The 23,675-nt window shown below is 44.1% G+C and overlaps 1 protein-coding gene across 6 annotated transcripts in view; it reads left to right on the plus strand.

The window, feature by feature from the left end:
- The window catches only part of ATP11B (ATPase phospholipid transporting 11B (putative)), a 115,119-nt gene that overhangs the window by 47,338 nt on the left and 44,106 nt on the right, over positions 1-23,675 (plus strand). For 5 of the 6 annotated variants that reach the window (XM_084847585.1, XM_084847586.1, XM_084847587.1 and 2 more), the window contains exons 10-22: positions 1,857-1,938; positions 2,989-3,139; positions 4,600-4,797; positions 6,078-6,236; positions 7,587-7,762; positions 9,298-9,366; positions 10,807-10,880; positions 11,032-11,135; positions 17,561-17,742; positions 18,654-18,857; positions 19,149-19,302; positions 20,465-20,567; positions 21,750-21,895. In XM_084847585.1, the coding sequence (XP_084703711.1) occupies positions 1,857-1,938; positions 2,989-3,139; positions 4,600-4,797; positions 6,078-6,236; positions 7,587-7,762; positions 9,298-9,366; positions 10,807-10,880; positions 11,032-11,135; positions 17,561-17,742; positions 18,654-18,857; positions 19,149-19,302; positions 20,465-20,567; positions 21,750-21,895 (1,802 nt within the window). The remainder of the gene's footprint in view (positions 1-1,856; positions 1,939-2,988; positions 3,140-4,599; positions 4,798-6,077; positions 6,237-7,586; positions 7,763-9,297; positions 9,367-10,806; positions 10,881-11,031; positions 11,136-17,560; positions 17,743-18,653; positions 18,858-19,148; positions 19,303-20,464; positions 20,568-21,749; positions 21,896-23,675) is intronic. The other variant, XM_084847588.1, reaches the window with a different exon arrangement.

Here is a 23,675-nt window from a genome sequence, read left to right on the forward strand (position 1 = left end):
GGTGCAACATTGGGTCCTCTTTCTTTGTACGCACGCGTGTGTGCACACACAGCATGGTTGTGCGTTCCTTGTCTTGGTTAGTGGGAGTGTCACATTGACTATCACAGGTTGGATAAGCACCCAGGGAGCAGTCTTGATGGTAGTGTGGCCCAAATCCACCCATCTTTCCCGTCTAGCAATCTCATGATGCTTGGTTATAGCCCTCAGTTGCACCTTTTCTGGGAAATACCTGATAGGTTCCTCCTGCTGTATATGGGATGTAGATCCTGGTTATGCTGCTGTCAAGGATGACAGGTCATGCTCCTGCACAAAGATGCTATCCTTGTACCATTGTACCAAAGATGCTATCCTTGTAGCTTAATATCTTGGAGTATTATCCATACAATATGGCTACTGGCTTCTTGCTTTCATGCATAGCAGTAGGTAGATGAAGCTGCCCACATCTTATTGTAAAGAGATGCTGCTACTTATTTAATGTAATAAAATATTTGTATCCCACCTCTTGCAGTGTACCTAACAAAAGAATAATAAAACCCACAGTGTGCATTAAAACATGGGATAAAATAAACCAGAAATGAATGCAATCATAACCCAGAAGTGAGACTAAATGGCTTGGTTTGCACATAACACTAAGCCATGGTTTCTTTAACTGATGGTTTGTTGCCCTACCCAGGGTTTGTCTAGCAGATGATCAAACAAACCTTAGTTTGTTTTCTCAATTCCTGGGTTGTTTGTTTCCCTCGTCATTCACCAACACCCTCCCTGTATCCCAGTGCCTTTGTGGCACTGTAGCATTGGCATGTAGAGCAGCTGGTTGTTGTTTCTTTACTGCTCTTGCCTGCCACCTCTGTAGCTTGGCAAAATAACCCCTGAACAACCCACAGTTCTGGGCTCACACGTAATGACAACCCATGGTTTAAACAACCCAGAGTTCACAACTCAACAGCAAACAATAGGTTCTCTTTCTGGGTTGTTCATGGTTAACAAACTGTGGGTTGTTAGCATGGCCAGGTTCAAACATCACAATAACCCAGAATTCAACAACCCATACCATGGATTAGCGTTATGCATGAACCATGCCATAGTGTAGCAGAAACCCAGCAGAGCTATCAGCCAGAAATTCAGTTAACAGTCCATAAAAGCCCTCTGGAGTAGAACAATCTATAACTGGCCCTAAAAACTAATCATTGGGTTAGAGGAGACCTCTTGGGGAAGGAACGTGCACATTCGTGCTGCCACTGCAGAGAGTGTCTTGTCCAAGGTACCACCCACCATACCTGAAACAACAGGGGGACATGGAGCAGAGCTCCTGAGAAAATTGTAGTCTTTGATGTATCCTGAACACTAACAGTGTGTAAGGGTTTTAAGGCCAAAACCAGCGTTTTGAATTGGGCCTAGAAACCAACTGGAAGTCAGTGAAGATGTTGCAAAACCGGTGCATATCCATGGGGACTGCCCCAATTAATGCCCTAGTGGCTGGATGCTCACTCAACCAGCTGGTTCCCAACTTTTTTCAAAGGATAAAGGGGCTGATACGGTTTTGTGGAGCAGTATCATTTGTCTAACATGAATTTTGGCTTCAAAATGACTAGTTGGACTAGTGCAGCTAGAGTATATTAAATGAAATTATCCCTTTGTTACATATTGGATAGTAGCACATACTTAACACTAAGGACAAGCTCTGAGACAAATACTTCCTCAACCTTTGTTTGTCATAACAGCATGTTGTTAAAAAAAATCTAGCACTTCCTTGCCACAGCTTTACCCTAGCAACCACAGCTATCAAAGTAGCATCCTCCTTTTGTTATCAGCTCATGCTGTAAACACCAAGTGCTAAATGTTTTTGTCTTTTGTAGGCGTTGCAGTGTATACAGGAATGGAGACAAAGATGGCATTGAATTACAAAAGCAAAACTCAGAAACGATCAGCAGTAGAAAAGTATGTGCTTGACAGTATTTCACTCTTTTAGATTGTAGTAATGTGTTAAAAGACATAATAGACAGTCTTGTAAGCTGCAAAACTGGAGATGCTTGTGATGCTTGAGTACTCGTTTCCTGGGGAACAGGGAACTATGCTTTTGTACTCTTTAAAGATTTGGGAAAGAACAGGGTTTTCATGTTTGTTCTTCTCTTAGCTTTTGTATGTAGATTTGGAAACGCTGTTTTTAATTATAGTTGAGCCATTTGGTATATACTTATTACCAGCTCTCTTTACCTGGTTCTCATATTACCGTTTAAAAAGTGAATATTTTCATTCAGAATATCCTAATTTGTTAAATGCCTGAGTTCATCAAGTAAGGGAACTTTGAAATGATAGAAATCACACAGTGAAATTTGACATGATCAAATCCTTTCTGGATGTGTTGGAAAGTAACGTGAGAATTGGGCTGTCTATAATTAATACAGTATAAGTCCAGCTGATTCTAAATCCAGTCCTCCTCGCTTACTTGCCCTTCATCGTCCCCCAAGGGAGCATTGCCATTCGCTTTGCTTCACTTCCTGCCTAATGATCCAGCTCTTCCTTGCCCTCCCATAGCCATATCTTCTTCACAGTCCCTTTCCTACCATGGCTAGAAGCAAGAGATATCTCCTCTTGGGTTTACATCCCCCGTCTCTCATAGAGAAGAGCAGTTTTGTTCTTCTGCAACTAAGAGAGAGCCAAGCAAAGTGATTCTTCCTTTTTGTTATCCCAAGCAGTGCCATAAGCAGTTTGGCTGGAAGTAATGGTGATAAGCAAGATGCTAGATGCTTCTGCTGCTGCAGGCAGTTTTAAGTGTAAGCAAAGAGGTCGAACGACTTGTTAAACTAGAAGGTCATATTCATACAAAGGTCTGGCTGCCTTAACTATTTTTTCCTAGGCAATTTTTGAAGTAATGAATGGGTGTCTTTAAATTGTTTGGAATTCTGAGTCATCTTCAACTCTTTCCCAGAAAAGTTTCAATCCTATAGATATCTGTACATTAAATCACTATCAATTTTGTCTCCTTAGGTCTATGAATTCCTTTTTGATTATCTATCTAATAATACTCCTTTTTGAAGCCATCCTAAGTACAATATTGAAATATGCTTGGCGATCTAAAGAAAAGTGGAATGAACCTTGGTATAACCAGCAAACTGATCATGAAAGAAACAGCAGTAAGGTAATGTATAAAACTATATGCATCTTTTTGAGGACCCCCCTCCCCCAAATGATTGTGAATGGGCTTCGGAAGTTTTGATTTCAAGTTTTCACATTTATGTTCTAGTTAGCAGTCATGGTTTTGAAGATCACAGGAACATGGGCTTCCATTTCATAGCTGATCATGGGAGACCAGCATGCTTGTATTAACCATTTGCATTTTTATTCAGTTCTCTGATTCAGTCTCTGCAACCTTATCTTGCTACGATCTCCTTCCCAGTCTTCATCTGTTTTTTCTTTTATAATCCTTCATACAACATTTCATCTTTTTGTCCTCAGCATCTTTTTGTGTGTCTCCCATGTGCAGAATATTTAATTGTCATCATAGTTCTGCATATAGTTCTCATACCCTTTTTCAGGAACCTATTATTTTTACCTAGATTCTGTCCATGTGGCATTCTTTATTCATTATAGAGTTTTCAGGCCCCATACATGTGAGAAGTGCTCTGTGGTTATTGCAGCAGTCCTCTTTGGTCCCAGGTTGTAGTAGCAAGAAGACCCTGGAACTTTTCACCTGTGTGGGATGTCCTACTGTTGTGCTGTCATCATTGCATCCCCTGGCCTTAAAGGGGCACAGGGTGTTTTCTTTGTCATAGGGACTGAACAGTTTGTCCATGCTGCCTTTCCTGCTGTTAAAACAACATGGCAGTGGTAAGACAGTTACTTGCTCAGAGGCTGCTTCTACTTACTTCCAGCAAGCAAGGGAGTAGTGCCAGTGTCTGAGAATGAAAATTCCTCAAGTCCAGGAATCAGCCAATCTTCATAAGCTGTCATGTACACTCAAAAGTGATGACTGATGGCTTATTGGACATTAATTTGTATATGTTGCCCAAATCACATTAATGACTATGAATTTTCTAGTACAAAAGGATTCCTTAATAAAACAAACCATAGCATACTAGGCAGCAGTCTACAGAGAGTCAAGATATATTTTTAAGATGTGGTATAGTGATTAGAGAGTTAGACCTAAATTGAGGAGAGTCGGATTCAAATCCCCATTCAGCTACAAAGCTTACTAGGTTACCTTGGGCCAGTCATGCACTCTCAGCCCACCCCACTTCACAGGGTTGTTGTGGGGGTACATGATGGAAGGGGGAAGACCATGCATGCCACCCTGAGGTCATTGGAGAAAGAGGGTGATATAAATGTAACTAATATTATATAAAACAAAATACCACTTTAGCTTAAACCCAGCCTTCATATTGCCCCAAATAGAAAAGGCACTACTTTTGAAAGAGGCATGATCTTTCAGTGTTCAGTTTATAAATAATGCCTCTCCCAAAGTACATTGTTGGGCCGCTGCAGAAAAAGCCATAATTGTACACATAACTTATGTTCAGCTCTTTGCATCAATTATTATACATCCTTAAATGTGCGTGTTTCACTTTTCGTTTGATAATACTGTTTCTCTTCCTCTCTCAGATCTTGAGCTTTATTTCAGATTTCCTTGCTTTCCTGGTACTTTACAACTTTATTATACCCATTTCACTTTACGTGACAGTTGAGATGCAGAAATTTCTTGGATCTTTTTTTATTGGTTGGGATCTTGACCTTTATCATGAAGAGACAAATGAGAAGGCGCAAGTAAATACTTCGGACCTCAATGAAGAACTGGGACAGGTATACAATGGTTATGGTTTTTTTTCATAGTGGCTTTTAGCTTGAAGCAGTCTTTAATTCTCACCAATATTACCTCCAACATGTTACCACAAATCCTTTGATGAGCAAGTCCAGTTTAGTGGTTAGAATGTCAGACCAGAACTGGAGAGATCCAGGTTCAAATCCCCAGTCGGCTGTGAAGCTCTCTGACTGCATGACCATATCAAGTCATTGGGCGAGTTCACATTTCACGATAAGCCACCCTGAAAATAAGCCATGGTGGGTAGGTTGTTCATTCACTAAGCCATGTTACTGCTCACATACAATCAGGCATTCTGCAGCTTGCCATGGCTTGTTTCACCCTTAGTCCTCTCACCTGCACCTGGCACATATCCCATGGGCCTTTGCAGCACAACCTCAGCTGCCTACTCAGCCAGTGAGCACAAATGTGCTCATTAGTGAAGTAAAGTTTATTCTGTAGAATTGTTTTTTTCACCTTTGGGGAGGTTTGTGCACATTTACCAGTTTTTCACTTTTGGGGAGATTTGTGCAAATTCGCTAAATCGCAGTAGTTACTGTGAATTTGTGCAAATCTCCCCAAAAGTGAAATAAAGTGCAGCAGTTAGAACTGTGCATTATTCATCATCCTGAGGGCCTCATTTCATTCTCATTGAAAAAAGCAATTTTCTAGCCCTTCTAATTGTGAAGATGCCTTGAAATCTCCGAAACCAAAGATGGTTTAGTAAGAATTGCAGAGGCAGAACAAACTATGCAAAGTTAGCAAATAAGCAAAGTAAGTCATAGCTCATTGGTAGGGCACATTGTTGTGTGCAGAAGGCTCCTAGTATTTTAAGTTGAAAGGATATTAGCTAGCAGGTGCTGAAAAAGGCCATTGCTGGAGACTTTGAAGAGCTCTGCCAGTTGGGATGGTCTGGCTCAGTATAAAGCCATTTTGTACACTGGTAATCATGCTAATGTTGCCTAATAATGCAGATTGAAGAATATAGATTTCTTGGCATTTAATTTGGGTTACAATGGGGCATGTTTGTTAAGTCAGGATACACATGGCAACATGTGTAACATAAAACTGTATGTCCAATCTAATAGATGAAGACTGAGAGATTGTGACTTTCCCCTGGGTGTTTTATTAGGACTATTATTATGTAATGGGATTTGAATGCAGCTCGCATCTCAACCTTGTATCCTGCAGACCACTCCAACATTCTGCTTCAAGTGGAAACATGCTTAGTTTCACTGCTCTTAAACCTATTTGGATCATACCACTTCTCAATTTGTCATAGGTGGAGTATGTGTTTACAGATAAAACTGGCACATTGACTGAAAATGTGATGCAGTTTCGGGAATGTTCTATTAATGGTATCAAGTACCAAGAGATCAATGGCAAACTAGTTCCGGAAGGTCTGATTGAAGATGTTCCAGATGGAGTACAACCTAGTTTTGTAAGATGTTCTTTCTTTTCATCAAAATTGATTCAGAGCCTTGTGATTTAAATAACTTAGTCATTTAAATAACTTAATGTACATCAAGAGGATAATATTTCAAAATGGACTTACCAAAGCGTTCTATAGAATGATTGTTGAGAAGAGGCTCGAGTAGATTGTAAGGTTTGAGAGAGAGAATGAGAAAGAGAAAGACTTCATTGTTTTGAGCTAACAGCCAGATAATATGCATGCTTAGTGGGAAGCAAGTCCTGCTAGGCTCAAGAGGATATTCTCCAAGTAAGTATTCATTACATTGCAGCCATGCAACCTGAGTGTATCCGTATTTATTTGGAGATAAGTGACTGGCTGCCTCATGTGGCGCAGAGTGATAGGCGGCAGTATTGCAACCGAAACTCTCCCCACGACCTGAGTTTGATCCCAGTGGAAGCTGGTTTTCAGGTAGCCGGCTCAGGTCGACTCAGCCCTCCATCCTTCCAAGGTTGGTAAAATGAGTACCCAGCTTGCTGGGGGAAAGGTAGTTAGGACTGGGGAAGGCAATGGCAAACCACCCCGCTGTAGTCTGCCAGGAAAACGCCGAGGAAAAACGGCGTCCCTCTAGGGGTCAGTAATGACTCGGTGCTTGCACAAGAGGAACCTTTCCGACTGGTTGCCATGGGGCCCAGCTAAGTGTACACAGGATTGCATCCTCTATCTGGAGTGGACAGCTTGCGCATGTGAGACCTGGATTTTTTAAGAAGTTCCCTTTTGTACAACCCAGGCTTTCATGGCTGCCATTGCAAAGGGCTGGTGGCACCATGTTTGCTGCAGCTGCATCCATTTTCTCACACACACACACACACCCCGTATTCATGGAGAATAAAGGCTATCAATGGCCATTAGTCACGATGGCTGTATATGACTACCAGTATCAGAGGCAATATGCCTCTGACTACCAATTGCTGGGGAACATGAGCAGGAGGGTGCTGTTTCACTCACGTCCTACTTGTGGGCTTCCCATTGGGGCATCTGGTTTGCCACTGTGGGGACAGAATGTTGGACTAGATCGATCCTTGGTCTGATCCAGCACGACTCTTCTTAGTTCTTAGTATTAGGGATATTGCATGATGGCAACTTGGAGTTCACAGAGACCTGGCAGCAGACAAGTATCATGACCTTGGAATCTGGGAAGAGGAAGTCATCCCTCTAGGAATGGAAGTTGCCCATCCTAGCTTAAAATCTTGCAGGTCTGCAGAGAGGCATAACTACACATTTATAGTAGCTCACTTCTTTAGAGAAGAACAAAATTGCCTGACAAATTGGGTTAAACTGTTGTTAATACAGTGTTTTGTCTTTAAACTTCTTTAACAGACACAAGAGGAAGAACTCTTCCTGAAAGCTGTTTGTCTCTGTCATACAGTGCAGATCAATAATGACGAAACTGATGGCATGTGTGGCAGTCCTTTGCGTAGCAATGGCATATCATCTCAGCTGGAGTATTATGCCTCCTCCCCAGATGAAAAGGCTTTAGTTGAAGCTGCCTGCAGGTGAGGATTAGAAGCCCAGATTCTGTACATCATTCAGGAGCCAGAAATGGCAACATGGGATGAGTCAATCGTGCATCTTCGTCTTGAGTCCAGAAATGGTCTGGACTGAGTGTTTGGGAAAAGGAGGGGTGTTGCCCAAGAAACATTCTGTCTTTTCTTTATTAACTCATAGAGGTGGTTCTGCAGTGTGGCCATTGCAGTGCTGATGGGCCATGGTTTACTTGCTGCTTGTGGGAGTGCTCCAGTGGAGCTGCAGTAGCAGTTATACATCGCAAAATGGAGGTGGTCCAGCAACAGTGCCTAGAAGATTGCACCAACTACCTCAAGGCCCCCATTTAGAGGAATTTTGCACTATCGCTCCCTCTAATAGCAAACTCAGCTGAAGAGTGCCAACAGGATTGTAGCCAAAATAGGGCCACTGAGAAGCAAGATGGAAGTATCAGGATGCTCAGGGGAAACCCAAGGCCTGCAGAAGTACAAAACATCTTTAGGGGGAAAACCCCTAAGGGGTGGTACTCAAAACAGATAATCGAGCCCTGAGCATGGGTTACATTACAGAATGCTGAGTGTCGGGGGGGGTGTGTGTGTGTGTGTGGAAAACCTGGGGGGAAACAGGTAATGGGATGGAGTATCCATGGCTGGCTGGAACCCTGAACACTCCATGCTCTAGCATCTTGTTGCAGGTCCCATTTGGTATTGTGGTCAATTTGCAGTAGACTGGCAAGGATTTCTTGACTTCAAATTGTTTAGGAAAAGCAGCAACAAAATGATCCCCCACCCCCCACCCCAATCCTAAATTATACTACTGAAATGGCAAAAGCTTGGACTAACTGGGAGTGTATTTTTGTATGGAAGGACCCTGTCCAGTTCTGGTACTCAAAATGCGTTCCTAGACTCGAAATTCTTTAATTCTAATTGTTACGTCCTTTACACCAGGCTCTGGTTGATCAGTCTTGGGGTTCTAATAAAAAACAAAGGAGATCCCATAACCCTGAAGCTTGTCTGCCCCTGCTGTACTCATTACAAGAGAACTGGTCCCTGCTTTGGGGAGCTTATATGATAATATTTTTCACAGGGGAGGGAAATGGAGGCAGGGAATACTGGGAAAGAATATGCATTTATTACACATACTTATGCTTAATTACATTGGAGCATGGGAACATGCATATGCAGAATACATGTTAACCCTTGTCATTTTATATGGCTGCATTGAGCAAAGTGCTCTAAGGTTAGCCTAGTTCAAAATTCATTGTTTAAAGAATTTCTGTTCATAATATTTGTTGTTGCTGTAGAGGTCAGTCTGAACCATCATAAAATAGCAAAAATACTGTATTCGTTTTGCTTAAGAGAGGTTGTTATAGGTCACTTTCATGTCTGAGCTTCCATGTCTTCCAAGTATAAGCATTTTAATTCTTCCTAAAAGTACTTAAATGCTGTGTATGGGGCACTGTAACACTTTTTTGTATTATTTAATCAGTTGTTTGCAGTTTGCATAAAGGTCACCTTTTTAATTGACTTTTCCTTCACATTTTTAGGGTTGGTGTTGTGTTTACTGGAGCAAGTGTAGAAAATATGGACCTTAAAAGCTGTGGAAAGACAGAAAGGTAAAAATAAAATTAATGGCTCCTAAAAATATTTCCTTCTGTTAAGGTTCTGTAAGGCAGAGATAGGAAACCTCTGGACCTCCAGATGATGTTAAACTCCATCATCCCCAGCTAGCATGGCCAATTGTCAAGGATGATGAGAGTTGCAGTCCAACAATATCTGGAGGGCTACAGGTTCCGCATCCCAGGTGTAAGGAACTTTAACCAGTTTTGATACATCCAACAGATCTACAGCTTATGTCCTCTTCTCAGCAAAAGGCAGTTTGATCAGTTTGTCTTGAATTTCAGAGCAGGGCCAAAGCTCTGGGAAGAATTTTTCTTCAGTAAGATCCTAAATTCAGTCCCTTGGATCTTGAGTTATAGGTTCTTGGGGGTTAAGGTTGCAAAAGACCTCTACCTGAGACCATAGAGAGCTGCTGCCCACGTTAGGGCTGAGTTAGATGGGCCATTGGTTGGACTTGGGATATATCCTAACTCTTAACATTCTGTATCCCATCCTTCCTCCAAGGAGCTTGGGGATCATGTACATGGGGTATTACCTTACAGGGCTGTTGTGAAGAAAAATAGGTAAGTTGGGCTAAGTGATTGTGACCAAGACAAGGTCAACCAGTCAAACTTGCTCCGGTTGGCAGAGCAGAACTTTAAACCCATGTCTCCCTGGTACAAGTCCCTATCTGGTTACACAACGTTATTCATAAATCACAAATATAGCTGGAACTCTTACATCTGTTAGCAATGAGGGCAGATACGATTGGAACATTTGCACCATATTTATCCCTGATCTGGGATAGACTGAAGCTGCTCAGTTCTCACTCAGTAAACTACACCTTGCATGCAGTTGCTTGAAACAATGATAGTCATGTTTTGCATGGATATAAGCTTGTCAAATTGGTGACATTCCTCATAGGCCACAAGCTAGAAGCTCATCTCCATAGCTGTCACTTGAACTGGTCACAGCTAAAAATATTCAAACCTCTAAAATCTATGTAGTGGAAGCACGCTGTTTTTCTAAAGAGGTGGATTCTATTAGAAAAAAATGAGTGCACTCCTAAAATGAATCACCCAAAGTAAGGCAGTTTTGGAAATGAGATGTAGACTTGATGGTAGGCAAGAACTTTGGGAGGGTGATTGCATCTAGAAGCCTGCTTGCCTGTGTGCGCTCTCCTCCTCCTCCCTGCCCACCGCCCCACTACCACTGCCAGGTGAGTATTCTCAGCACCCCACCCATCTCTGAGGCTGTGAGATGCCCCCTCTTCCCACCACCCACCCAGCCTCTCAGCTGCTTCTCTTCTCCAGCCCCATCAGCTCACTGGGCATAACCCATGAGTGCAGTAGCAGGCATGCAACTTTCTAATGTGGTCCTCTACACTTAACTAATCTAATATCTTGGCCTTTGGTTCAGTAGATGGTGTAAACGTTATCTTTCCTCCCCCTTTAAAGGTACAGATTGCTACATGTTTTGGAGTTTAACGCAGATCGCAGAAGGATGAGTGTAATTGTAGAAAGTCCATCAGGTAAGCCAAGGAATGTGACAAAGTTGTTGAAGTTGTTTTATTCCCACCTTAAAAAGTCCTAAGCAGCTTGTGAGGGACACTTGTGGCTGCTGAAAGGGTTAGCATTCATTGAAGGCTTGTAATTTTTTTTCTTAAAACTGTTCCTTTACAGGTGAGAAGCTCTTATTTACCAAAGGAGCAGAATCTGTTATTCTTCCTCGGAGTAAAGATGGAGAAATAGAAAAAACAAGAATTCACGTGGATGAATTTGCTTTGGTACGTGAGAGCGTTGCTTTCAAGCTTCCGGGTAGATCAGAGTGAAATTTCAAATCATCAATAAAAAATGAAAAATTTATTGAGAGAGAGAGAGATTGAGAGAGAGAGAGAGAGAGAGAGAGAGAGAGAGAGAATCAATCCAGGTTGGTTGAATGTGGGGTAAGAGCTGATTCATACATGTGGTTGTGGTTCCTATGCAACCTCCAGGGGGATGTGGGCCCACAGCCTCACCAGAGTTGCATGGAAATGTTGTTTGTATGAACTGTTGCCTCTATGTAGATAATACTTTCCTGACCATTGGTATTCCCATGATGACAACAGCTTGAAATAGTTCCACTTTGCCAAGATCCTGAGGACAGCCTAGAGAAGTTTCATGGGGGCTACTGTATTTATGAATCATGGATGCTAATAGCTTAGTGCTGGTACCACCCACATTCGGGTAAGCTCCCAACGTTTGCAGAAGTTCAAAAAACCTTTAGAAAAAAAATCCTCAGAGTGAAGCCTCTCCTGCAAGCCCCAATGAGGACTGAGCATGCTCAATAGGCACAGAATGCTGACTGAATAGACACAGAATGCTGACTGACTGAGCAGAGGGGACAGAAAACTGGGGATGGGTAATGGAATGGGGGGAGAGCCAGGGCCTGCAGGAGAGGCCACCACCACCACCGGGAAAGAGGCGTGCCTGTTGCTGCTGGGCCTGCTGCTGCTGCTGCCGCCGCCACTACCACCACCAGGCCTTCCCTGTAGACTTCTGCCTGGCAGACTGCCAGTCCCTGCAGGACCAGGCCCCCAGGTACAGAGCCAGCTGTGCTGCTCCACCTGCCCCTCCCTGGAGGGGCTACATAAGCTGGCTGGCTGAGGTGGCCTGGGAGAGCCAGGGCCTGCAGGAGAGGCCACCACCACCATCGGGGAAGAGGCGTGCCTGCTGCTGCCGGGCCTGCTGCTGCCACCACCACCACCAGGCCTTCCCTGTGGACTCCGGCCTGGCATTATTTTTAAGGGGATTTTTAATTGTTTTTTTGTTTGTTTGTTTTTCTGGGGGATTTTGTTGCGTTTTTAGGGGTGGGTAGCCTGCCTGATAGGTGGGAGCGAGGGGTCATGTGTCCACCTGATGGAGGCAGTGGGGGGAGTGTTGGGGGCCAGAACATACCGAGGCTGGGCAGCAGGCGCTGGCGGAGCGCTAGGGGCAGGCCATGCCAGGTAAGGGGAACAAGGGAGAGCCGAAGGATGGCTGGGGGAGGCGTGACCCCATCTTCTGGCCTTTGTCTGCTGCTCTGCAATGCCAGGTCTGTTACCCAGAAAACCTCCCTCATCCATGACATGATCCTGGATGAGGGTGCAGACCTGGCATGTATTACGGAGACCTGGCTGGCCGAGGCTGCTGCTCCAACCCTTGCAGCCATGTGTCCAGCTGGATTTTCGTATGCACAGCAGCCGAGGGCTGGGGATCGGGGAGGGGGAGTGGCTCTTATCTACGGAGAGTCCGTGGTCTTCACCAGGCCCCCTCTCCAGGAGATCAAGGTTGCTGAGTGCATTTACTGGAGGTTGGGCCCGAAGGGCAGTCTGGGGATTCTGCTCGTGTACCGTCCACCCCGCTGCACGACTGACTCCCTGGCCAAGGTGCTGGAGGTGGTCTCTGATGTGCATGTGCAGTCCCCTATCTTATTGGTGTTGGGGGACTTCAACGTACATTCGGAGGCCATCCTCACAGGAGCACCTCGGGACTTCACGGAGACCATGGCCTCCTGGGAGCTGCACCATATTCTAACTGGGCCCGCCCATGTGGCCGGTCATGCACTAGACCTTGTGTTTGTTTCTGGAGAAGGGGGAGTGATCTGGAAGTCGGGAGTATATCCACCACCCCCTTGTCATGGTCAGATCACTGTCTGGTGACGTTGGACTTCTCGGTTCCACAACCCCTCCGCAGGGGTGGAGGACCCATTAAAATGGTCCGCCCCAGGCGTCTTATGGATCCAAATGGATTCCTGAACGCGCTTGGGGATTCTCTGGGGCACACCAACGGCCACTCGGTCGAGACCCTGGTGGGTGGCTGGAATGCTGCAATCACTGGGGCATTAGATCAGGTGGCTCCGAAACGCCCTCTCCCCCTGAACAGGGCACGGACTGCACCATGGTTCAATCCGTGGTTACGAGCTCTGAAACAGGAGGTGAGACGGCTAGAGCGCCGGTGGTGGAAGTCTCGCTCCAAAGATGATCAGACACAAGCTAGAGCTGTATCTTCAGCCTATCACGTGGTGGTGAAGGCAGCAAAAAAGGAATATTATGCTGCCTCCATCACGTCTGCAGAGTGCTGTCCCAGGAGGCTGTTCCAAGTGGTCCGGAGCCTGGTCGGTCCTGTGGCTCCGGAACCACTGGAGCATTATAAGGCCTCCTGTGAGGCCTTGGCAAGGCACTTTGCAGATAAAATTGATCAGATTAGGTGTGTTACTCTGCACGCTGTGGATACAGTTAGTGAGCAAGAGGCAGCCTGTGGCAAACCGGTTTTGTGGGATGGGTTCCAGCTTCTTCCTCCTGATGAAGTGGACAAGGTGCTTTCATCTGTAAGGCCGGCCACCTGCTTACTTGATCCTTGCCCATCTTGGCTCATTATGAGCTGCAGAGAGAGACTGGGTGAGGGGATCAGGGCGGTGGTGAACGCCTCCCTTGAAGAGGGAGTGATGCCATCAGCCCTCAAGGAGGCAGTGATAAGACCGCTCTTAAAGAAGCCCTCCTTGGATCCTCAAGTTCTGAACAACTTTCGCCCAGTCTCAGATCTGCCATTTTTGGGCAAGGTGAATGAGCGGGTGGTGGCGGTGCAGTTGAAGGCACACTTGGAAGAAACTGATTATCTAGACCCATTTCAATCGGGCTTCAGGCTTGGGCATGGGACAGAAACGGCCTTGGTTGCCTTGGTAGATGATATGAGGAGGGCTTTGGATAGAGGTGAATGCTCCTTCCTTGTTCTCCTCGACCTCTCAGCGGCTTTTGATACCATTGACCACGGTATCCTCCTGGACCGCCTGGAGGGGTTGGGCATTGGAGACACCGCATTGCAGTGGTTCCGGTCCTTCCTCTCCAGCAGGTACCAGAGGGCAGCACTGGGAGAGGAGGTTTCGGACCCGTGGCCACTCACTTGTGGGGTGCCACAGGGTTCCATCCTCTCCCCGATGCTATTTAACATCTATGTGAAGCCGCTGGGGGCTATCATCAGGAGGTTTGGGGTGCTGTGTCATCAATATGCGGATGACACGCAGCTCTACCTCTCATTCAAATCTTCACCAAGGTTGGCCATAGAATCCCTGTCCAAATGTCTGGAGACGGTGAGTGGCTGGATGGGGAGGAATAGGCTAAAGCTGAACCCTGACAAGACCAAGGTACCTTTGGTGGGAGACAAGAGGAGGCTAGGGGATGTTGACCTAGTGTTGAATGGGGTACGGCTACCCTTGAAAGACCAGTTCTGCAGCCTGGGGGTCATTTTGGACTCCCAGCTGTCCATGGAGGCTCAGGTGTCAGCTGTGAGCCGGACAACTCCATCTGATACGGCGGCTGCGCCCCTTCCTTCCCGACCATCTGCTCCCATCGGTAGTACATGCCCTGGTCTCCTCTCGTTTAGACTACTGTAATGCGCTCTACGTGGGATTACCCTTGAAGACGGTTCAGAAGTTGCAGCTGGTACAGAATGCGGCAGCTCGCCTGATTAAAGGCAGCCGCTGGCGAGATCACATCACTCCAGTGCTGAAGGAGTTGCACTGGTTACCAGTTGTTTTTCGGGCCAAATTCAAGGTGTTGGTTTTGACCTTTAAAACCCTATCTGGTTCCGGCCCAGCCTATCTTAAGGAGCGCCTCCAGCAGCACCAGACAGGCCGCTTAACAAGATCAGCCTCGGATGGCCTTCTCTCTGTCCTATCAGCCAGGACAGCTAGACTGGTGGGGACGAGGGAGAGGGCCTTTTCTGTAGTGGCCCCCACTCTGTGGAACTCCCTCCCTAGGGAACTCCGTCATGCCCCCTCTTTAATAAGCTTCCGTCGTGCATTAAAAACGTGGCTGTTCAGGCAGGCATTTGGGGTGGGTTAGGGTATTTTAGAAAATGTTTTTATTGTAGAATTTTATTGTTTTATTGTATGTTGTACATCGCCCAGAGTGGCTGGGTGACCAGCCAGATGGGCAATTAATAAATTAAATAATAAATAAATAAATAAATGGAGTGGCTGGATTCTTGAAGAGGGAGCATTTCACACTGTAATGTTTTATTGCAGCTCCCATTTGTGGGCCCTGCATTTCTAGTTCCTGTATAATGGGAACTGGGCTTCAGTGCATTATTGCATGTCAGATTTGCCCTCTTTGTGTTAAAAGCTGGGAGATGGTTTAAAAAAAAAGCTTTAGAAACCTTCCGGTCTGGATAAAGATGTAGTTAGGCTTCTTTTAAGCTGAAAGGAACAGCAGTAGAGTTGGACATCTGCCTGAACCCCTTTTTGCATCCTTTGTTTCATTCATTCATTCATTCATTCATTCATTGTATTTCAGTACTGCCTTTCTGAAGCCAACCAAGGTGTTTTACAAAATGTTCAGAAAATAAAAACCATAATCAAATAAAAATACGGCAAAACATTAAAAACAACCTTAAAACAGTAACAATTTAAAAATCAAAATTAAAAAGATGTGTCTTGACCCTGTTCCTGAATGCAGAGTGGGGACCCACTGCAACTCCAGGGGGAATGTCTTCCAGAGTTTGGGAGCAACAGAGAAGAAAACCCCTTTCCACGTGCTCAGCAAGTGGGCCTCTGCAAGTGAAAGGGTCTGCAAAAGGGTCTCTCCTGCTGAACTTAATAACTGAGCAGGTTCATACCAAGAGAGATAGTTCCTCACACAGCCAGACCCTAAGCTGTTTAGAGCTTCAAAGATTAAAACCAACACCTTTGAATTGAGCCTAGAAACCAATTGGCAACCAGTGCAGATCTTTCAGTATTGGGGTGTTGCAATCACAATACTGTGCACAGGCTTTAACATCCTGTGGAACACAGTGCAGCTGCAGAGCACTCTTTTTTAGGGTGCTCCAATACCAACAATGTTTAGAGTGCTGTTTCTCAGGTTGCAACCTGACAGTTTGGTGTCAGATTGACTTTAGCTGTTGACTGACTGACAAATTCCTATGAGGCTGTCATGAATTGAGTCCCTGTCTTCCCTGTCATTTCTAGTCCAGCTTACCCTGTGTCCTGCCTCATTACAATGTGTATTTCCCCACCCCAGTCCATATTGACTGATACTGTCTACATCCTTTTCAAAACTCAAAGGAAGATGGAAAGGTAGCTGGAAGCAGAGAGCCAATTGTGATTTAAAAATGGCTAGCTCAGTTTGTGCTTAGGTCTTCAGTATTTACACCTGAACCGATTGTATAAATAGTCAGGGCCAGAAATATTGGAACAAGGATAACTGTTTTGGCAGTTGGCCTCTGCACACGACCACATTGAAGCTGAAAGGAAACATACCCAGATGGGAGCTAAGTCAGGACTTCCAGCTGTAAGTGGGGCACATGCTGCCATCTGGGTGTGGTTCCTTTCAACTTCAATGTGATGGTGTACAGAGGCCAACTGCCAAAACAGTTATCCTTGTTCCAGTATTTCTGGCCTTGACTGTAATTATGTTGCCTAATTAAAACTTGATGAAGAAGGCTGGTCTGGAACTCCAGTGGAGCAGGATAGAGGTTGTTGTAAATAGCTCTCAGAAAAACTGCACAATGCATAGTTTGCTTTGGCCATTAAAGCAGTCTTGAGGACTCCGGGATTTCCAGGTAGTATTTTTGTACATAATAATGCCTGAAAGACAATTTGTTAACTCTTCACCTCCTTAATATGACAAGTTCTCATCCTTGCATTGGCCTCCGATTTTTGCAAGCCTATTAGTTCAGCTGTTCGGAAGGAACAGGCTTTACATAGCGTTGTATAAGTCATGCTTCCTAACATGTACCCTCCAGGTGTTTTGGACTACAGCTTCCGTCAACACCAGCCATCATGGCCAATGCTTAGGGGTGATGGAAGTTGTAACCCAAAAACATCTTGAGGGTACCACATTGGGAAAGGCTGGTATAAATCATTCTAATCCCAATATAATTGCTGCTTAAGGCCACATGTGGTTCTCTTTATCTTCCTCCTCCAGCATTTGTAAACTAGCAAAGTCCAACTGGCTATCTGCAGACTGGATCCAGCCCTCAAGTCATCCTCTTTGGTCCTCCTGCCTGCACTCTCCTTCTCTTCCTCCCCTTCTTCTATCAGTCAGGATAAAAGTAGTTGAAATATCAAAATATTACTTGCTCTTGGGGTTTTATGGAAGAGATCAATAGTGTAGCCTTTTCCTAATGCACCCCATCAGCAGAAAATACTTTATTGCCAATGTCATGTCTAATAATCACTTCTTTAATTTTTTCTTAGAAAGGATTAAGGACTCTGTGTGTAGCTTACCGAAGATTTTCAGCAGAGGAGTATCAGGAAGTGGAAAAATGCCTTCACAAGGCAAAAACTGCCTTACAGCAGCGGGAAGAGCGGGTGGCAGAGGTGTATAACCTTATAGAAAAAGATCTGGAATTACTTGGAGCTACAGGAGTAGAAGACAAGTATGTACTACCTGTACTATAACATTATAGCATATTATAACATGGGGAGAATGATGTATGCCCATCATACCACCATGGGAAGTGAATTGGCAGTCTTTTTGTATGTACCAGGCCATTTGTGTTCAGCATAAAAAATGTCAGTGTTTAGGGGATAAGAACTGGTTGTGGTATAGCTGAGCCTGCCAGGGTATAGCTTTTACTAGCCAAAAGCTATACCATCTTTGGAGTAGCAGGTTATGAGCATTCTATCAGTGTTTTGGTCATGTATGGTACTGCATACAAATGTTTAAAAATAAATGTACGTGTAAAGGAAATGTTGCTTCTCAAAGCAAGTCTGAATATGGAGAAGGCTTAGTACAGAAGCCGAGCTTGGTGAGAGCATGTGAGCGATATGTAGCCCTGATTCGCACAACACAACAGCCCACCATGGCTTAATTTACTAGCGGGGGCTGTCGTGTTGTGCTGGGCGCCCACAGGCATCATTTTTGCATGGTGCCTGCCTTGCTGTGGCTTGCATTGTTGTATGCACCCAGGCGGCAGGAGTTGTTTGAGGGTTAGACAAATCCTCAAATAACCCTAAAACAAGCCATGGGTTATTTGAGGGTTATCTAACCTGCAAACAACCCCTGCTGCCTGGGTTTGATCGACACAACAAGCCATGGCAAGCTGGCCGCCTGCAGGCACCTGACACAGTGCAACAGCCCCCATGGATAAATTAAGCCATGGTGGGCTGTCATGATGTGCGAACAGGTAGTGAAATTTCAAAAGCTAGAGCAGTGATAGGTGGGCAGGGCTCTTCATCCTTCCACATTACTAACAAAACTGGAATAATCTAAGGGAAATAAAACAGATTATAACGCTAAAAAGATCGCTTTTATTATTGTTAATGGGTACTGTTTCCTTACTTTCAGGCTCCAAGATAAAGTGCAAGAAACCATAGAAGCCCTCCGACTGGCGGGTATTAAAGTGTGGGTGCTCACTGGCGACAAGCATGAAACGGCTGTTAATGTCAGCTTATCATGTGGACACTTCCATAGAACCATGAATATTCTGGAACTTGTACAGCAGAAATCAGACAGTACATGCGCAGATGAGCTAAGGAAGCTAGCCAGGAGGTAAAATGCTGCCTGTGTCTGAACGGATAATGTTAACAGTTCTTTGCAGAACTCACCAGCATACAAATAAACCAGTCACTTTACATCTACTTCTTTGCCGCATAAATGAAATCCTCACCCGATGCTAACAAGCCTGTTGCTTTGGGAAAGGAGAGGGACGCTTAGTTCTTCATCTTGTTGCTATGTACAGTCGCTCTTTCTTTGAGCATTTGACGAGTCTAATTGGTGGCCTTCACAAAACAGTAAAGGATTTGTTTGCCGACAATAACATTTTCTTCCCTCCTTTGTTAGAATAAAGGATGACCATGTAATCCAGCATGGGCTGGTGGTGGATGGGACCAGCCTCTCCCTTGCACTCAGGCAACATGAGAAGCTCTTCATGGAAGTCTGTAGGAATTGCTCTGCAGTGCTGTGCTGTCGCATGGCGCCTCTGCAGAAAGCAAAGGTAATTTGCTCAAAGTTTTCAAAGAGGGACTCTTGGGGCCATTTAGCCACCATAGTCTCCCACAGTGACTCTCAACACTTCTGCTTTTAGGGAGTATTTTCAAGACTGGTCAGCTTGCCAAGTAACCCCTGGGCATCTGAGACATGTTCTGTGGTGCCCTCTGAATTCTCGGTTGAGCCTATCGGTTGTCTGTCACCCTATGTGACCTGAGTGTGCCGTATGGCATGTCCAACATTCCTGTACACCTTCTCAGGGCAGACTGGGAAAAACCGGCATGTTTGTCTACCATTAGTGATTTCTTTGAGGAAATCCCAGTAAGCTTCCACATTACTCAGTTTCAGAATATTGTTTTAAAACTACCGATATATAGTACTTTGGAATGTTCAAAGCATTTCACATACCTTATCTCAATAACCCTAAGGCAGGCCAGTATTATTCCCATATTGCAGATATGGACTGAGGCCGAGAAAAAGTGACTTACCCAAGGCCACTTGGTGAGATTGAGGTGAGAACTGAACTAGAGACCTTCTGGCTTTTGCTCTTGGTCATTATACTGCATTTAGAAAACAGATAGGTAGGACCCCTAGCTACCATAAACACAGGAGTAATGTGGACTAGAACAAAGTCTACGTACACTTCTTTTTCCCTTTGTACCACATTTTTTTCCAGTCTCACCATCCAATCGTATTTGAGAATAAATTTTATTGGAGCAGAATAGCTTTCCTGAGACTTTAGGAGGAGAGGTGTCAGAGGACAGGTCAGCCTGATGCATTTAGTTGGATAATGGTTAGAATTTGCAAGAAGAAGAGAAATCCAGATCTTCCTATCTGGATTGTGCCTTGAAGCACTTCAAGTCAGGGGGCTATCAAACACCGGTCAGGGAACATGGACAGTCCACTCATTCCATATGAATGACTGCAAGGCTTTGTCTGGCAGGCACACAGAACCAGTGCAGCTTTAATACTGGCATATTTCTATATCTCTGCCACATTCCTTATTTCCACCTTATTAGTAAACAGTGCAGAAAATGTGGTTGACTCTTAAGCCCTGCCCTGTCCATGGGCTTTGTTAATGGTCTTCCATATCTGAGCATCTCAAGAATGAATCATTGGGATTCCTGGATAATGTTAAACTTTATTTTCAATCCTGTTTTCCCTTACAGGTTGTACGGCTGATAAAAACATCTCCAGAGAAACCTATCACTTTAGCTATTGGTGATGGGGCTAATGATGTCAGCATGATACAAGAAGCTCATGTTGGGATAGGTAAGAGCCTTCTCATCATGCATCTATATCTGGATTTTTTATTTTGGCATTATGTCAAAGTCTCATTTTATTTAAAATTCAGTAAACAGAAAAACATTGGGGATCTGTTCTGTATATGAAAGACCTGAGCTGGAAACCAGAAGCTCTGTGTGCATAGGGGCTTTTCAGTTTAATATAAAGTAATGAATAAAATATATTTATGCCCCACTTGTCATCTAAGGATGTTTCCTAAAGAGGCTTAGAATTTTAGAACAAAATAATAATATAATTAGAGATACGTTGGGGGAGGAACTCAGTTTCTTCTTGCCACTGGCAACTAGTGATCTAGTCCAAGTTCCAGGCTCTTCCCTCCAGAGGAAAGAGGCAGAGGATGCTACAGATGGTGAAGATATTGGTCAGCAGAAGCAGCTGTTCCTTTGATCTTCTGGGCCACTGGTGTCAAAAGGAAACTGTCTGGGTGAATATTAGAAATTCCCTACATACACACAAGCTTTCCCCTTCCCATTGGAGAATGGAAAACCCCAGCATCTGTGAAGCTCAGGATGATGCACCCTTCCTTTGTAGATCCTACTACTTTTTGTAGTGGAAAGGTGGTATATAAATTTAATTAAAAAATACAGTAATAAATCCTAGACATTCTTTCAGCCCCGCTGAAACTGACGTGTGCAGGATTACAGCATTTATAGTATCTATGCATAAAGATGACTAGAATCGGGTCTAGAATACTATTTTTTAAAGACAATGTACTATGTCAGCCTTGAAGTTAAGTCCACAAAAAGCTACGAGCTACGATAGTTTTATGGACCTACTTCTTCACACATGCCCCAGTTAATCATGTGTGATGTTAATTTTAAAAGGAATACTTTTTAAAATAAAGTATCCCTATCTGATAAACTAGAGGCAATTTTTATCACATGCAGACAGGCAAATGGCTTTTTCAAACACTGCATTAAATAATATTAAATTCATCCTTCCAATACTCAAGAGTTAAAAGTTGATAGGCTTATTCTTGTCCAGTCAGGGGTTCTTTAAATTAATAAGCAGCACTTGAAATGCCTGAATCCCTTCTAATCATTGTGTAAGTTGCTTAGATTCTGCTTCAGTTTATCTCCTCTGCATTGTGTGGGAGCTTTGGAGGGGTGGATTTAGCTTAATTTTTCTTTCATCTCCCACATTTTATAGGTATCATGGGCAAAGAAGGAAGACAAGCTGTAAGAAACAGTGACTATGCAATAGCAAGATTTAAGTTCCTTTCCAAGTTACTTTTTGTCCATGGCCACCTTTACTATATTAGAATAGCAACCCTTGTACAGTACTTTTTTTACAAGGTAAGTTCCTTCAAATTGTAACTCGAGATTCCTTTAGCTAGAAATACTTTGTTTTTGTAGTATATCCTTGGAGTTAACTGTAACAGGGAGAAGCACATGTAGAAATCTCCGAACAATGCTTTGTGAAGAAATCACATAGCTTCAGAAGTTGTTCACCAGATTTCTACACATTCTACATTGTTGCAGCACATTATATTATTATAATATATGCAGTTATTATATTGATGAATGTAGGGAAAACCACTAAACCATTCAAGTATGACCTAAATCAAATACCTTATGAATATACAGTGGAGGTGAGGAATAGATTTAAGGGATTGGATTTGATAGACAGAGTGCCTGAGGAACTATGGACAGAGGTCCATAACATTGTTCAGGAGGCAGCAACTCAATCCATCCCAAAGAAAAAGAAATGCAAGAAAGCAAAGTGGCTGTCTGATGAGGCTTTACAAGTAGCTGAGGAAAGAAGGGATATGAAAAGCAAAGGAGAAAGGGGAAGATATATCCAACTGAATGCAGAGTTCCAGAGAATAGCAAGGAGAGACAAGAAGGCCTTCTTAAATGAACAATGCAAAGAAATCGAGGAAAACAATAGAATGGGAAAGACTAGAGATCTCTTCAAGAAAATCGGAGATCTCAAGGGAACGTTTTGTGCAAAGACGGGCATGATAAAGGACAAAGAAGGCAGGGACCTAACAGAAGCAGATGAGATTAAGAAGAGGTGGCAAGAATACACAGAAGAACTATGCAAGAAAGATCTGAATGTCCCTGATAGCCATGATAGTGCGGTCACTGAACTTGAGCCGGACATCCTAGAGAGTGAAGTCAAGTGGGCCTTAGGAAGCATTAGTAACAACAAAGCTAGTGGAGATGACAGTATTCTAGCTGAGCTATTTAAAATCCTAAAAGATTATGCTGTTAAAGTGCTGCACTCAATATGCCAGCAAATTTGGAACACTCAACAGTGGCCACAAGACTGGAAAAGGTCAGTTTACATTCCAATTCCAAAGAAGGGCAACGCCAAAGAGTGTTCAAACTACCGTACAATTGCGTTCATTTCACACGCCAACAAGGTGATGCTCAAAATCCTACAAGCTAGGCTTCGGCAGTATGTGAACCGAGAAGTACCGGAAGTACAAGCTGGGTTCCGAAGAGGCAGAGGAACTAGAGGTCAAATCGCCAACGTTCACTGGATCATGGAGAAAGCAAGAGAATTCCAGAAAAACCCAGAGATGGGAGTACCAGACCACCTTACCTGTCTCCTGAGAAACCTGTACGAGGGACAAGAAGCAACAGTAAGAACCAGACATGGAACAACCGATTGGTTCAAAATTGGGAAAGGAGTATGTCAAGGCTGCATATTGTCGCCCTGCTTATTTAACTGATATGCAGAATACATCATGAGAAACGGAATCACAGGTCGGAATTCAGATTGCTGGGAGAATTATCAACGACCTCCGATGCGCAGACGATACCACCCTAATGGCAGAAAGCGAGGAGGATCTAAAGAGCCTCTTGTTGAGGGTGAAAGTGGAGAGTGCAAAAGCTGGTTTGAAACTCAGCATTAACAAAACGAAGATCATGGCATCTGGCCCCATCCCTTCCTGTCATATAGAAGGGGAAGAACTGGAAGCAGTGACAGATTTTTTTTTCTTGGGCTCCAAGATCACCGCAGACGGTGACTGTAGCCATGAAATTAAAAGACGCTTGCTCCTTGGGAGGAAAGCTATGGCAAACCTAGACAGCATAGTAAGAAGCAGAGACTTCACCTTGCCAACAA

The sequence above is a fragment of the Heloderma suspectum genome, chromosome 3 (genome assembly GCF_057233095.1).
Source record: "Heloderma suspectum isolate Gila_16-S chromosome 3, 16-S_ref, whole genome shotgun sequence".
Lineage (NCBI taxonomy): Eukaryota > Metazoa > Chordata > Lepidosauria > Squamata > Helodermatidae > Heloderma > Heloderma suspectum.